The sequence below is a fragment of the Diadema setosum genome, chromosome 14 (genome assembly GCF_964275005.1).
Source record: "Diadema setosum chromosome 14, eeDiaSeto1, whole genome shotgun sequence".
In the NCBI taxonomy this organism is placed as follows: Eukaryota; Metazoa; Echinodermata; class Echinoidea; order Diadematoida; family Diadematidae; genus Diadema; species Diadema setosum.
In genome coordinates, this window is record NC_092698.1 from 18716774 (window position 1) to 18733483 (window position 16710).

The 16710-nt window shown below is 39.5% G+C and overlaps 1 protein-coding gene across 1 annotated transcript; it reads right to left on the reverse strand.

Annotated features, from left to right (window-relative positions):
• Positions 1-515: 515 nt before the first annotated feature.
• On the reverse strand, positions 516-16509 carry LOC140237750 (WD repeat, SAM and U-box domain-containing protein 1-like). The gene is made up of 12 exons (XM_072317680.1): positions 16322-16509; positions 14355-14564; positions 13117-13316; positions 12444-12542; positions 10105-10198; positions 9147-9180; positions 8333-8373; positions 5941-6056; positions 3989-4219; positions 2577-2666; positions 1410-1481; positions 516-734 (listed from the first exon to the last, which is right to left on the reverse strand). The coding sequence occupies exons 1-12, from the start codon at positions 16507-16509 to the stop codon at positions 586-588; spliced, it is 1524 nt and encodes a 507-aa protein (XP_072173781.1). The 3' UTR covers positions 516-585.
• Positions 16510-16710: the final 201 nt, after the last annotated feature.

A 16710-nucleotide genomic window follows, 5' to 3' on the forward strand; every position in this document is an offset into this window, starting at 1 on the left:
TTGTTGGTTGGAAATAATGTATCAAGTGACCGGGGTAATAACAGTCTGTAAAGCACACGGAAATTCTCACCAAGTCTGAAATGTGCTACATGAAAATGGCTATTATTATTATTATTATTATTATTATTATTATCATTATTATTACAGGGACCATGCTTGTCACTCTCATGTTCAAACCTTAGCCCCTTGCATTGGGATACAAAAGGATCTTGTAGATTTCCTTCTTATTCCTTGTAGTGCTCCAGGCACCCCACAGTTGCTTAAAAAAAGTTGATACACTGATACAAACACACACATACACACACACACACATCAAAAGAACAATTCTGAAGAGTTCCTTGTGGCATATCATGTCACACTAACGCTTAACGCTTCATTTAAAGGTGCATTTGGCCCTATCTCATTCACTTTGTGCCCCTGCCCCATGTTTTGCAAAAACAAACCATGATCTTTGCTGATCTACCACTATATCATTATCTCTGTAACTGTGTGCTTCTAGCTTCCTTTAGCCCGAGACCTTTATCATCTTCATCACATGACTGATATTCCCCGAACTGTCTATGAGGTCATTACTTCCTTGCGGGGTCAGAGGTCATATATCCTGGCTATGATCATCTTGAGGCTCCTGTTCGGGGTCAAGTTGGTGTGACTGAGGGGAGCGTTGGTCATGGGGCTGGTGTTGCGGCTACCGCGCAGCCAGCTCTCGATGGCGGAGCGCTCGTATGTGTACCCATCTGTATCGAGAGTAATGAAATGAAAAAACAAACAAGCTATCATGTGTAAAGTGTGTGATATGAAAGATTAAAGAGATCTAATGCATTCAAGATGAAATGACACTGTTCAAGAAGTTGCAGTTTAGACATGGCCCTTGATTACATTTGATGTGTTTCTTCAATTAACACACTAATAAACTAAGCTTTTGACACTAAGGACCTAATATTGTCAGTTGTCATCACAATTCAAGCAATTAAGGTGGAGGCATTCATATTCAATACTATTTTTACACTTCAGGCCCTAATTTTATCAGTTGTCATCACAAGTCAAGCTACATGTACGTAAGGTGGATGCATTCTGAGAGAAGCAGTGTGTACAATACTTGAGCACTGAAAACTTTCTGGTATCATCAAGACTCAAACTGCTAAAATGGAAACACTTGAAGACTTTCATAGCAAAAGTCTATCATCAGAAAGAGATAACTGAAACTTTTCTAATGAAACTTTTCTGATACCTCTTTTGTTACATTACAAGCAATAATCTCCACGTTATGATTAAAAACATCCTATATTTCCTTTTCATTTCCCTTGTTTGTTTTAAGCAGCTTTAAAGAAACTATCTCAACTTTCAAACAGTGGAGTTAACTCGTTTTGCCATCAAACTCTCTATTTCAAGAAGTAAGCAGTGTGACTCACCAGCTGCTATGACCGGGTCTTTCATTATCTCTCGACTGATGGGACACAGGTACTCATCAGGTACTTGATCATCTGTATAATACAATGAATCAGAAAATGTGGCTAATAAAGTGCAGTCTTGAGAGCTAAAAAATAAAATCACTTCATGTCAAGAGAAACTGGAATCCTACATCATGCAGAGTACTGTTGATTTTGGATTTTGCTTTTCAAGCTCGTGTCTAGATGCTATTCTGTCAATGATTCCATTGAGATAACCTAAAACAATTTCTACATCCAAATCTTACTTGCATGAAAGAGAAATGAGTAATATGCGATGTTGAAAGGAAAATAGGTTTTTGCAATATACCTACACATTTCTTAAGATTCCCCCACATGATACAGGGACTTCAAATGACCATGTAAATCTATTCAGGAAGCAAATGATTCATATGCTTGAGCTAACTAATAATTCAGACACTGCAAGTTAAAGGCGCATAGTCCCGGTAGTGTAGAGGGCACTGTTGATGATACTGCCTATCACTGTTAGCATTGATACGAAGATTACCGAAGTTGAGCTGTCATCAAGAGTAAAGTGCGTAGGTGTTGCTAAGTAACGTTGCCTTCGTTGTCTCCTCTGTGCATCGCGCAGTCTGTGGTGATGCAAGGGTGCCTGCATATGTGCTTGTTATTATGGCATCACAAAAGAAGTTTGCTAAAGCTGTCATTCCCCTTAGCCAAATCATGAGCCGAACTGTGATCCAACCACTGACTACAGTGGATCGGACTTCTTCGGACTCGGGGAAGTGGGCCACAGCATAAGCGCTAAAGAGGAGTCGATAGCGTAGGTCTCTGTAGGAAACTTGCGCCGTGCGCCCGTGTACGCATTTGATTAAACCACCGGGACCATGTGCCTTTAATATCTTACAAACACTGGTATCAGAAAACATAAGACTAACAACCTAAACACTTCCAGAAACTGTGATAAATTCTCTTCCTTCTTTTTAGTTGATGACAAATCATATTAAAAACACACTGTTCTACATTTCTGTGTTTGTTTCAAGGTAAAGTTCATTTGATTTGGGAATTTAATTACTGTTTGTATTTGTTCACTTTTTTTTCTCTGGCAGTACTTTGAGTTTCATGAATAAGGAGAGTAACTTTGGAGGATAAAGGGAGAGTGTATTTCACCTGGTACAGGTCCTTGGGAACCAGAAAAGAAGCCCTTCTCTCTGACTGCTTGAACCCCTCGTAGGATCTTCTGACGGTGACCAAGAGCCTCTGAAAGAGAGAGAGAAAAAAAAAAAAAACCCCAATGAATCAGTGTTTCAGTGCCTTTGTTTGAATATCAACTGCTACGTTATGTGCCCGTAAGAACAATGCGAGTGCACACAAGGCGCGTAGGTGTGCCCAGAAGAATGATGTGAATGCACACGATACTTACGCACCTGGCGGGGATTCGCGTCGTTCTTCTGGGGACATGACAATAAGCTTGCTTGGAGCATGAAGGCCCTTGATATTAATAGGGTTGATACAATCTGGAACAATGGAATGAAATCAAGGATTATGTCCTACCAGAAACCTTCTGTCAACCTTCTCCAAACACCCAGGGTTAATACCAAGTACTATGGGCAGCATGCTTTCAGCACCTTAGCACTAACACCCTGGAATTCTCTTCCTCCCAACTCCGCGATGAATCAACTGTCAACAGCTACAAGGACTCACTAAAAACTTACCTTTTTTTCGCACTGTTATGCTCTGTTATTTTCTATAGATTGAGTTTTGTTTGTTTGTTTGTTCTTTCTGTTTATGCATAATGTTATAACTGTGAAGCGCATAATATAGACTTACGCTTGTATTATGTGCTATATAAGATGTTAATATTATTATTGCTATTGCTGGGTCTTCTCTTATTTCCTCAGTTCCTTTTCTTTCTAAGACCAGAACTGACAAGTCCCTGCCCTCTCTCACTAGTGACCAACAGAAACTAATGAAAAATTATAAAATTAGTTTGTCAATGTGATATTCTTGTTTCTGTCTCTTGTTCAGTGGTGTACAGGGGTAGCTCATCTTTTGTAATCACCATAGACACCGACTCAATTGCCAGCTTGCAGGCTGATTTCATATCATCCACACTTCCTAAAAGTGGAGGCCATTCCCACTACATGGCAAACAACAGGTAGACTCTCAGTTACTGTTGTTATTGGAATTTGAAATCGACAGGCAGTAGGAACATGTAGCAATAACCCTAAATAATGTGTTCTGATCATATCATGATTGACGTAATCTGAAACAAAGGCAAGAAAAAAATACGAATGCTAGATACTATAGATCCATTATGCTCTTCCAATTTAGAGCATTACTATGAGTAATATCAGCTTGATTTCATTATCCTATTGTGTATTGAATAAAAAAGAAATTTAAAAAATGGCCTCATCACCTTCTTTCTTTGATTTGGCATGTGCATCAACTCGACAAAAAAAAAAACCAAACAAACCCAAAATCACAAAATCACAAAATCTTTACAGCCATTATCTTCAGTAGAGAGCACTAGGTTGACTTAGTGATCCTTCTAGCTCTAACTTCTCCTCATCTGTACGTACTGACGCCAAGGTCTCTCGACAGAGTATCGGAGGTCAGATTCTGGAGCTCCTCCCCATCTATCTGGTTGTCACGGAAACCGTCACAGTACTCCTCCAGACCGATGCTGCTCAGCCACTCGCAGACTGCGTCCACCGTCCACTCCGAGATGACATTGTGAGCCAGGGTTGGATTGGTCTCCTTCTCGGGGCTACTGGCGTCTCCCACAGCCGGACTCCCCTGTGGAGGTGTATCTGCATCGAGAACAATGAGCAAGGCAGGATTAACGGACAAGTTCATCTTCATAGACAAGTGGGTTGAGTGAATGCAGCAATATAAGTAGAATACATCAGTGAGAGTTTGAGAAAAATCCGACAATCCGTTTAAAAGTTATGAATTTTTGAAGTTTCTGCTCACTCAAGGCTGGATGAGAAGACTACAATAGCTTGTGATGTCACCTGTGTGCAACAACATAAAGAAGGAATAAAGAAAATTCAACATATTTTCACTTTTCTCGCATAACAAAAGAACACTTGACTTCTCTCTTTTAGAAGGCATGGGTAAAGAATATTACCCTTAACATATGTCAGAAACAAGTCGAAGAAATGTGCACTTTATTCAAAAAGTGAAGTTTGTGAAATTCTCTTTTTATTTTCTTTACATCGTTGTACGCATACAATGACATCATTCACTGTAGTAGTCTTCTCATCCAGCAGTGACCGCGCAAATACTTTAAAAATTCATAACTTTTGAACGGATTGTCCGATTTCCCCCAAACTTTCAATGATGTGTTTTACTAATATTGTTGCATTCTCTCAATCCACATGAATACGAAGGTGGACTTGTCCTTTAATGCTATACATTCGTCTCTGAAACGACCGCATGCTGCAGTCTGACCTTGATTATCCAGCCACAGACTGGCAAACAATTGCCTTTGCTTTTTTCAATGCGAAGTAATGTTGCTAAAAAGAACAAAGACAGAGAGGAAAGCGTATTTCCACTCATATTTTATTTCCACATCATTTCCAATATAAAACATTAAATATCATGTAAATCATTACAGTCAATAGTACACTAACAATGCCTTTCACAATTATCATCCTCAACAAAACTTGCTTACATGTATCATGCATGAGCATATCTCATATCTCACTTATTTAGATGGACACCGGCCCCTACATGGCCAAACAGTTGAGATTTTGACTGTATTTCTCAACCGCATTCAAATAAAAATCAAGATGACATTTCTCTTCATGCTGAGGACATGAAGGAAGAGGGTGTGAAGAGGAGTGGGCTCCACGTTGTTTTACTCAATCTTTTGTTTTGTAACAGTGTGATGGTTTGAAAGGCATAACATGTGCTACTTTGCTAGAAACCGCTCTTTAGGCATTGGAAGGAATTTCAAAATGGTTTGAAAAAGATATATCATTGATACAGACATTCTTTTTATACATGGTTCCTGGAAAGCAGTGTTAAGGCAAAGGACATACACACGTAAGTTTTCGTAAGCGTCAACTTCAGTACAGCAAAATAGCTATCATTTTATTCTTGTGTCTTAAACTTTATCATAACTTACTGTTCACTTAGAATGAAGTTTGACTGACAGTTAGTGTGATTGTGTTTCACAGGATGAAGTGTATCACATGCAATGACATAAAAAAATTAAAACCGATATACATACATATAATCATATGTATATTTTCCACACCACATAGAATCCTTTTTCAATATTCTTCCACTTTGCCACATGATAGATGTCAAAACAACCAATTTGAAGGTGAACCCATTTCTATAGGAACGAATAAGAGATCATATGCATTTTTCCCCCGAGAACTGTAGCTAATAAAAGTATGAAAGTCAATAATATGCAAATTCTTTCTCTCTTACCACAGGTATGTTCTCAAGAAGAGGTATATTTCAATTGAAAGTTTAATAAAAAGAAAACTACAGTAGAATAGGAAAGAGCCCGACTCACTCTCGCTACTGGGGAGTACAGGTTGCTGAAAGCCCAACCTCCAAACATAGACCTTGTGATGTGAGCCAGATGCCAGGTATAGGTTGTCCGGTGAGAAAGACACTGAGGTTACATACCTAACAGACGATGAAATGTAAGAAAAAGTTACAAGAGAAGATCCTGTATATGCCATATAAAACCGTGCATTTCACAGGGTTTAAATTTTCATGAATACGCAAGTCAGGTCCCAGTCCCTAATTTAAGAACATGCGTAAATATTGACTCTGATCCCAACATCAATGCTACATGCATGCAATACATATGTGACCCGCTACAACAAAATGATCCTAAAGTCGGGCGAGGTCGATTATTTGAAAATTGCATGACACAAATCCCTAATCTTTCTGCTTTAAATTGATATATAACACATCGTATAAAAATAATCGGCTGTGGAGATATCAATGTTTAAAAGAGAGCATGTCGATACGTCTGGGAAATCACTGTTTCGAGAAAAGCGCCCTAAAAGTTCTCCTTGCGACGCAATCACGATCAAAGCACACGCAAGTCAGTTTTCACCTCCGAACAATAGAAGGTAAGCCCTAGCAACCCCCGAAATGCTCATTCAAACACAGCGTCGGCGGTCTCCTCACCGACCAATCAGTGACCAGGATGGCAGGAGAAGCGGCTGGGCATAGCGCACCCCGCCAGCACGCACCAGTCGACTGGGCAGTGTGCGAGCTTCACGCTTCGGTTAGCGGCAAGCAGCAAACTGACCAATGAGATCACTCTGGTCGTTGTTAGGGGCGGAGCCGATGTGTGGCGCTCACTCCAAATGTTCGAACCAGTTTTTGCTTCGTTGAAACGCCAAAAAAACATGGCCCAGAAAAACGCTATTTTTTGGTCTTTCCTTTCATCATTTTGCTTCAAAATTTCGACAGATGATAGAAGACATGTCAGACTCTAATAATATGTCGAATTCAGAAAATTGTAAGTTTTGACCAATTTTGATGCTCTGACTTCAAACTCTATTTTGACGGCTTCGACCGTGCGCGACTTTAGGACCATTTTGTTGTAGCGGGTCACATATACTGGTAAGCAGTACACAGTACAAGAACAAGATGTATGATAATACTGTACTCAACAATCACGAATTTAACCACTCACAAAAGTGTCGTGAAATCCTGATTTGTGAAATATTAGACTCGCTAAATATACTGCATATACGTGTACATTAAGTCATCACATCTCTTTAATCCTTGCATCACTCTTGATTTCAACTATAGAGGGCCAAAAGGAATTAGAGTAGGCCATTCACATTAAATTTTCTTGATCCAGGACATCAATTTTTATTTCTGACATATCTGACAATCCAGTAGGACTTTATTTTGCGTGAATCTGACAGAAGTTCTTAGTGTTTGATTGTTGGTTCACAAAACTTTAGTGTGCCCTTTCATGAATTAGCTGGCTAGTTCAACAACAAAATCAATAATGCAACAGATATAGTTATTTAGGTCTGTTATTTATATATATATATATATATATATATATATATATATATATATATATATATCGTCGCTGGGGTGACAAGACCTCGTATCTCAAAAATGTCAATTTTTTTTTTTTAGCTTAATGGTCAAATAATAGGTCAGGTGATGTCTTGGCCAAATCCTAACTGTCTTACTCCAAAAATGAAGCCACCATGACATGTCAAAGAGAAGGCTTTCCCATTCACTATAGTGCTTTGGCCGCCATGTTTTTTCGCTCTCCTGAACATTTGACAATTTTGAGATACAAGGTTTTGTCACCCCAGCGACGATATATATATATCGTCGCTGGGGTGACAAGACCTTGTATCTCAAATTTTGGTGAAAATGACTTTTTTGCATTAGTGGTCAAATAATCGGTTAAGTGATGTCCTGTCCAAATCCCAGCTGTCTTACCCCAAAAATGAAGCCACCACGGCATGTCAAAGGAACGGCTATCCCATTCAGTATAGTGCTTTGGCCGCCATGTTTTTTGGCTCTCCTGAACATTTTTGAGATACGAGGTCTTGTCGCCCCAGCGACGATATATATATATATATAAAGACAAAAAGATCATGCTTTAAAATTGTTTGAAAGCATCGATTGTAGGATACTGGTATGTTGATCCTTCCCGAGTCCAGATCTAACATGCACACTTGTTGACTTAAATCTTTCTTTTCAAGGTTATACAAGAAACGGGACTGACATGTTCTGATTATGAGGTTTTTGATGATTTTGTTTCATTTTGTGTTTTGTTTTTGTGTTTAGTCTTGCTTTGTTTTTTTGCTAGTGCTTTTCTCAGACTATACAGATGCCTTATTTCTTGGGATCACTGTGGGTTTCATATACAGGAAGCTGTCTTTACCGCAATGTCTCTATTTCTCACATACCTTGAATGACCTTCTAAGGTGTACATCATTTCTGCAGAAATCTGTAAAGTAAACCAAAGCATGATAGAAGAACTATTACTGATTTTTGTGGAGAGACAAGATGAGGTGCTCAAGCAAACTACAGCCATCTCATCAATCAAAATCCTAATACTTCAGATGATAAAGACATAAAAACTTGAAGAGTAAAGAAAATTAATAGTCGTTCTATGGCCACACACCCATATAAGTAACACATACCAATGTATAACTCAATATACAAACAGTACTTCCAGACATATTTCAAACAAATGCATGCATACATACATTAAAACATACATGCATACATCTATACAGATTTGTGGGTTTGTATATGATATTATAAGAAAAAGCCAGCAAGAAATGCTCTCTTGGATTTCATAGTTTCAGCTGAGTTTTAGGATATCAGAAGTGGTGGCACTGTGGCATAGTGGATAATACTCCCGACCCCCAATTGGAGGACCCCAGTTTGACTCCCCGAGTTTGACTCCCGCCCAGTGCTTACGTCCTTGGACAAGATATTTTGCCTACAGTGTCCCTCTCGACTCAGGTGTATAAATGGGTACCTGGCAGCGTTAGGGTAATAATAATGGCAGGACCCTCTGGCAGAACAGTGGCAACACTGAAGAGGCTACCCTGGATAAAAAAAACACAACAAAACAAAACAAACCCTCATACGTTTTATCACTGGTCATGAGCGTAAGTCGATGAACACTGAAATCAAGAATAAAATTGTTTATTACTTTTTCTATAAAACTAGTATGAAGCTAGTCTACTCTGACTTTGCTGAGATGCTTACCGGGTTCCATAGTATGACTAATTTGTCCACAGCTCTGCGGAGAAAACGGAGGGGAAAAAAATTAATGTGCAGAGATTATACAACCCCTGGGAATTTTCTCATGTAACTCATTAGCAAACATCGAATCACATTAAAAAAAAAAAAAAAATCAATGAATTTCAAGTAAATATTGCCCGACAAGTTGCCTGTCTTCAATTTTATCAAACAGGTGTAAACTTATCTAAGCCCTGCTGTTTTGAATGGTTGGGGTATCTTGTGTGATTGCAAGGCATTATTATCTATGAGCAATCTTTTTTCTTCCGTTGGTTTTAATTCAAGGCAGTCAATGACTTAATATGTATTCACTTGGCTTCAAACTGGGTATGAAGGTATGAATTGCATCTTCTTGCTTAAAGTCTCTATCTTTCTTTATATATGTAACTATATATCTATTTATCTATCCATCTATCTATCTCTTAGTTCCAAACTGCAGTTTGCGTTTATCCCCGCATTCACATTAGACCCGTGTTTCACATTAGACCCCGTGTTGAGAGGACAGTCACCAGACATCTTATCTTTTTTTACGACTGACCGTCCACACTGCTATCTGGACTGTCCCTGAGCTGTGGGGCAATTGGGACTTGGAGCGAGCTCTGCCACTTAGAACCATCCATTGGGCACGCGCACATTTGATGAATACAGCTGGATGCTATGAATATATTGTGCCCCAAGGTAACTCTACCCTCCAAATCTTGGCCCCGGACTCGACTTGCTTCGAGGGGATGAGGGGACAATTCCCAGTGGGCGTTCACATTATGGCTTTTGAGGAGAAAGTTCCAGAGTGTGGGACTTATCCCCGCATTGCGGGGATTAATGTGAACGCAGGGTATGTGACTGCTACTAGATATCAATGAAAATGAGCTTTGTTTTTAATACTTCAACCACACCCATCTCAACTTTTCCACATGGCAGATCTTACCCTGATGCTAGTAAGTGCCCATCTGCAGAGAAGGCTACTGATTGGACAGTTGCTGAATGACCCGTCAAGTCACACCGCAGCTTGGTGGAACACACTGAAAAAAAAAAAAAAATAATAATAATCACAGACATCAAAGTTGAGTCACTCTACATCATCCCGGAAAATTTGGGAGTGCAGATCATGAATGAAAGGGGACAGCACAATATCCCTAACATTCTTGCAATTATCAGTATGATATGTATCACTTTCATAATTCACACTAACAATCTTGCCAGTATTGGTACCGTGAATGATTATATAACAATGAAATAAACACTTTTGAAGGCACTCTTATACCTAAAGAGGAATTTCACATATCTTTATACTTCAAGGCTAGAATAACACCTTGATCAAAAGAAATATCCTATGCATTCAATGAATGATTAGCACAAAATGTACAATTGTTTGTATTAGAGTCTTATTCATTTTATTGCGAATCGGAACATATATAAATATAAATATTTAAACAACAGTCCTTTAACTTTGTGATTTATTTTGTGGAATCTTAAAAAAAATTAAGCACATAATATCTGCCCCCCCCCCCCCCCCCCCCCCCACGGAAGAAAGCAGTAACTGCATAACTGCTGAGCTGAGATAAATGCGATTTTGTGTTTTTTGCAGATTCTTTAAAAACACAGAAACATTCAAAAATAATTTTGTGGTATGATTATGCACCATACCTAGTTGTCTATTAAACAATACCTAGGAAAAAATTATGTTTCCGTTATTTTTTAAATGTTATTTAGGAAAATGCAGTTACTGTGGTGGCTCACCCTTGATTCTGGGTAGTTTCCCCACGGAAAAAAGCAGTAACTGCAGACGGCCAGGAGTCTGCTGTTTTCCCCATGGAAAAAAGCAGTAACTGCACATGTCACATGACCATAGGAGGAGAATTGTTACCACCACCAGGTTATAAAGTTCTTCTACTTTCTGGTTAGTCTAGATCTATAAGATCTAGGACCTATCGCTAGACCTAGACTAGGTCTTGTCGATTGAATGGCATTCTGTGTAAAAATAAGGTAGACACCTATGTACCCTAATTGAACTTTGGAGTGCCCGGCCTGGCCCCTGACACATCATGACATGACCCTGGACTAAACAATAAAGTCAAGTCTCTTCGTCTTACTCTTAGATCCTAGTCGAACTCTGACGTTACACTTAAGCTAGACTACAGATCTATGCCCAATGTTAGTGCTAGACCTAGGTCTATTACGTTAGATTAGGCCTACTGACATTTTGTCTAACACTAAACAGTTAACAATAGATTAGAATCTAGATCTACTCTGTAACGTTAGATCTGGTAGACCTATTTTAAACTTTAGGGCCTACATCTAACATTAGACTAATGTTAGTGCATTAATACTAGTGCTCATCTCCCTTCAATACATTTTCAGCTCACCTAGATTTTCTGGTTCTGGCCAAAGCCATGGCTACCATGACTTTTCCTCTGCAATTCATGATAGATTTACAGGCATGCCTGGACCGCAGAAACTGTGTGACAGCATGGTTAGCACTGGCATGATCACTCAGACTGTACCAGACCTGCAATACTGTGCATGCATGGCCATGGATGAGTGTGATGTGATGCAATGTTTAGCTAGTTACTGTATGCTGCAGAATTTATGCGCATACATGCAGCTGCTGCACGCGTATTCTGCACTCTGAGCGCGCTGAGTCTGCCAGGTTTGCTAGTCTCCAGAAAGAAGCTTTTTCTACAACTTGTCATATGATTCCCTGCGGGCAGAGTCAAGTTACTGGTGAAACAATCTTTTTATATCTACTCTCCTAAATTATGGGAGAAACTGCTGTTTACATTGTTTAAAAAAAAATTAGTAGAAAAAATAAATGGTATTAGGGAAAAAAATATGCAGGAAGGACTATACAGAGTCTGAATGATAAAGACTAAATTGTTAGTTACTGCTTTCTTCCGTGGGCTTTGTTAGTTACTGCTTTTTTCCGTGGGGAAACTTGCAAAGTTGAGTCAACTGGATGCAGTTACTGCTTTTTGCAAAAGTGAAAAATTGTATTTTTGGTCACTTTCATTTTTCTTTTTGCAAAACTGACCTATTAACATTGGAAAGCATTTGGTAAACTATTCATTTTTGCAAAAAAGTAGACATTCATAAAAATGTCAGTTACTGCTTTTTTCCGTGGGGGGCAGATATACCAAGTAATACTGGGATATCAATGCTGGAAACAGCCCAGTGTATTTTCAAAGACTTTGCTGCTAATGTTTCTGGCTCTACCAAGTAGTCAATCACATCACCACGAAACATTGTTGCAATTGGTCAAGCACCTACCAGGCGCTGTGTCCAGATCCCAGAGTCTGACCAAATTGTCTCCACATGTTGCCAACATGAAGTAGGTCCGGAGCCCAAGAGCCTCTCTCATTGCTGGGTCTATTCAGATAAAAACATGACAACGACTTGAAGTGTAATACAAAACTGTCAAAGCAATTCAGAAATTAGCAACTGTAACATTGAATCCTGAACACCTGGTACATAGGGATTTAAATTCAAACTCTAACCTTATCACTAACCAGTATTTAACTAGGGGGGGGGGGGGGAGGGGGGTAATTTACCTCTGGGGGTAATTGCCCTGATATGTTGCACATGTGTGTGCTCATTTGTAATGACTTATCAGGTTAGCATGAATTCAGATGAAGACTACTGATACTAAACAAAAACATAATATTCTGACTACTGGTGTCTCATTCCCCTCTGCATATTAATCATAACATTGTTCAACAGAACTGTAGTGATTTTCATGTTTGAGCACACAAAATGTAAACAGAATCTTCTCAAAAAACAAAAGAAGAGAGAGTAAATTATCTTACTCAGAAAAAAAAAGTGTCCTGTATACATGTATGTTCTTCTCTGGGTGACTTTATTTTTGGTGATTATTCTTTAACTACCGGGTGTCCACATAATTTACAACATTAGGAATATACCACTTTTTATGGTCAAGACTTACTTGCTGAAGCAAAGGTGGGTGAAATCGCTAGACCAGAAATTGCAAGGTCATGGCAGTCTGGGTCATAGTAAAGACATTTGCCCTGGCCATGAAGGGCGTCCCATATGCGCAGGTCGCCAGAGGTTGACCCCGAGATCACATGCGCACCGTTGGGGGTGAACGCACAAGCCATGATCACGTTGTCATGACCGACCATTTTTCTACAGACGGACACAAGGTACAGACAAAAAGAATCACACTTACTTAAATTTTGAATGATTGGTTCTGACACCGCTACCCTCCAGCTCCTCTAGTGAGTGTGCAGTCTTTATTCATGGTGAAAGCATGCACAGAGTAAATTTTGTTTGCAAAGAAAAACAACAATGAAGTAACTAATTATGACATATTACAACTGAAAAAAAGACAGAGAACACTCCTGGCATTGCAAAGTATCAGTTCGTAGAAAGACTCATTCAGTGTAAGCGTACAATGCAATGCATCCAACAACCAGGGGCAGTCCAATGACATTCAGTTGAAGTAGGAAAATTAGTTGTTTTTTGAGAAACTTTCTAAAGTTTCTCATATCAGGATAGGGTCAGTATTTTTTTTTTCTGTAGATAAAATGTTCACTGATCACTGCAAATATTACTTGTGTGTCATAAGAAGAGCAAACGTAATAGTTTTGACTTGGTCTTTGCGGTCATTGCATAATCCACCAAGAGTTATCACTGTATTAAAAGTGCATACAAGTATGTGTACAATATGAGTATGGCAAGCTTCAATGATGCATATTTGTGCAATGTATCCTATGCGGCTATGCAGATCGCTGTTTTTCCGAGCAGATGCTGACTATATTCTAATGTCGCTATTTTGGCAGTGTACTCACAAATGTTGAGCATGAGAGAGTATTATCTGATGACTATTACATAACTACAATGTATTCAGTGTCTGGGCCCTTTCGCAACTGGGACATTATAGATGACTATAATTGTTTAGGACACAAGTGCTGTGAAACGCTTAAAAAACAACGACAAAATATCCAAAACAAGCTAACTATAACAACCAAAACAGACATAAAATCTGCAGAAATGTATCATAGCAATTCAGTTTCCCAGGGGCCTGATATCAAGTCAGTCAATCATCCATTTCCGTTCGATTGCATGTGAGAGCAAGAGCATGCCTTCGACACATGGATGGGTAGAACCATCCGAGTGAATGCCGTGATACACCTGATGAAGTCAGTGCACGCAAAACCTCACCTGATGCACGTCTTTTTACTGAGGTCCCAGAGACACAGCATATTGTCCGCCCCACCGCTGACGAGGAACTGGGAGTCTGGGGAGAAGGCGCACACTCTGACGATGGGTTTGTTCTCATGCTCAAACACAACCAGCGTCTCACCACTGGTGGTGTCCCAGACGATCACTTTCCCGTCAGTTGAGCATGATGCAAGCTTGGTCCCAAAGGAACTGAGAGTGGTATATGGCATGACATCAATATTACTATACTGTATACAAGGGTCACTTTTTTTGTGTGTGTGAGGTGACTGATAATCACAGAAGTAAGAACTCCGAGAAATATTGCCTCCTGTAAAGTAATACCAATGCGCGCTGATTATTGCCTCCATGGTTCAAAACCAGATCTGAAAAGGGGTAATACTTCCTATTCCTTCACTGTGGTACTCGATCATGAATTTAACCACTCCCAAAATAGCCTCATAAGCCCCAATTTGCGAAATGTATGACATATACAGGACTCCGATGGAATCGATGGTAAATATTCTTCAGAACAGATCAAGTTAGGCATGTCCTGAGATGTTTTCAGCAGTCTACTCATTGATTCATCAACACAAAGTATCAGCCTTATTCCCTCCTTGGTCTTCTTGGGAAAACCTGACACACAGAGTTACTTAACACTTCCGTCTAAAGACTCAATAAAGTATTGATGCTGATTACTTTACATCATAAACAATGTAAAGAATTGCATGCTACATATCATGCACAAGGAGATATCACTCAGTGCAGCATGAATGGAATACAGTAAACCTCGGATAAGTCGACGTCGAGTGAGTCGAAAATCACTTAACTCGAAGCAAAATAAAAAGTCCCGATTTTTCCCTATGTATTTTCTCCAAGAAATATTTGGATAAGCCGAAGGAGGAGAGTCGAAGTAAAACATTCAGTCCCTTTTGTACAAAATACACGTAGTTTACATCACTTGAGCCGAAGAAGATTTGTCTGGCATTCTCAATATATTTAGAGGAGAACAAAAAAATCGGCATGTCGCAGAACCCGCCCCGTCCCTGGCCTGCTGCAGGTAAGCATGCACACTCACCGTACCGCTCTGCACGCATGTCGAATATGTACACATGTATATACATGTATACACACAGCACATCGATCCATATACTTTATCCATACACACAGCACATCCATACTTTATCCATGTCAAGCCAGAACTCCTTGGTCAACCAATCGCTGCATGCTTTAATATTTTAGTGACAGGCCAAGTGGGCAGAGCTTGTTTGTGCGTGCCCGGCTGGCTGTATAGTTTTGTTCAGTGGAGGTGGGATGGGCCTGGGAGAGTGTTTGTCTCAGGGTAGGTTGACAGAGATGGCTACTTAAATGTTGCACCATAGACATAGCACATGCACATTGCCACATTAGCGCAGACATTCTCAGAACTACGTTTAACTACTAGTATTGATACAAATTCCATGTTCAATTCAGAACAAAATAAGAACATTATCTTCAAGAACAGACAAATTTGAATGCAAACTCACATATGCACACACGCACGCACACACACACACATGCATGCATGCAAATGTACTATAATACATGTACATAACTGTGAGTCGAAAAAAATTAGACTCTCGCGAGAGTCAAATTTCACTTAAATCGACGCATTTTTGCCAGTCCCGAGAGCTTCGACTCATGCGAGGTTTACTGTACCTCTGTCATGATGAACAGATCAATTAAATTGTCTCTAGTCCACTCTTGGTTCATCAGCAATTAATTTATTGTTCTAATAAATTGAAATTAAACATAACAATGATGGCATAGAATTCACTGCATTGGTGAAGTAAATGCCACAATGACAAAATACTCTACAGGTGCTCTGATTACTGATTTATGTTTTGAATGGCCGAACAGAAAATTTTGCCTTCAAAACAAACCTCATTTTTAATCAGTAATGCCATTTTTCACAAGTAAACAGTACTTACCTGAAGGTGCACCAGTGCACATAGTAAGAGTGGCCCAGGAGAGGTGAGAATGATAGTTCTTCAAAGGTCTGAGAATTCCAAAGTCTCACTGACTTATCACCTGAGCAGGTGGCAAGGAGACTAGCAGAGAATGCACAACAATTCACATCCTTGGAGTGTGAAGACAGCGTATGAACAAGGGTCGCCATGACAATGGGAACTTAAAGCAGAGATGATATCTGGTTAGCTGCAAGGATCCTCGAGGCAGGGTATGCATTACCCGACAGGGGGCTTCTTCCTTTTTTGTTTTCTCCAGAGATTTCCGTCAAATCACGACGATAGCTGTGAGATAAAGAGAAACTCCAAGAATCAAGAACACGTCTATTTTGCTTGCTGAGGGAGGTCATCAT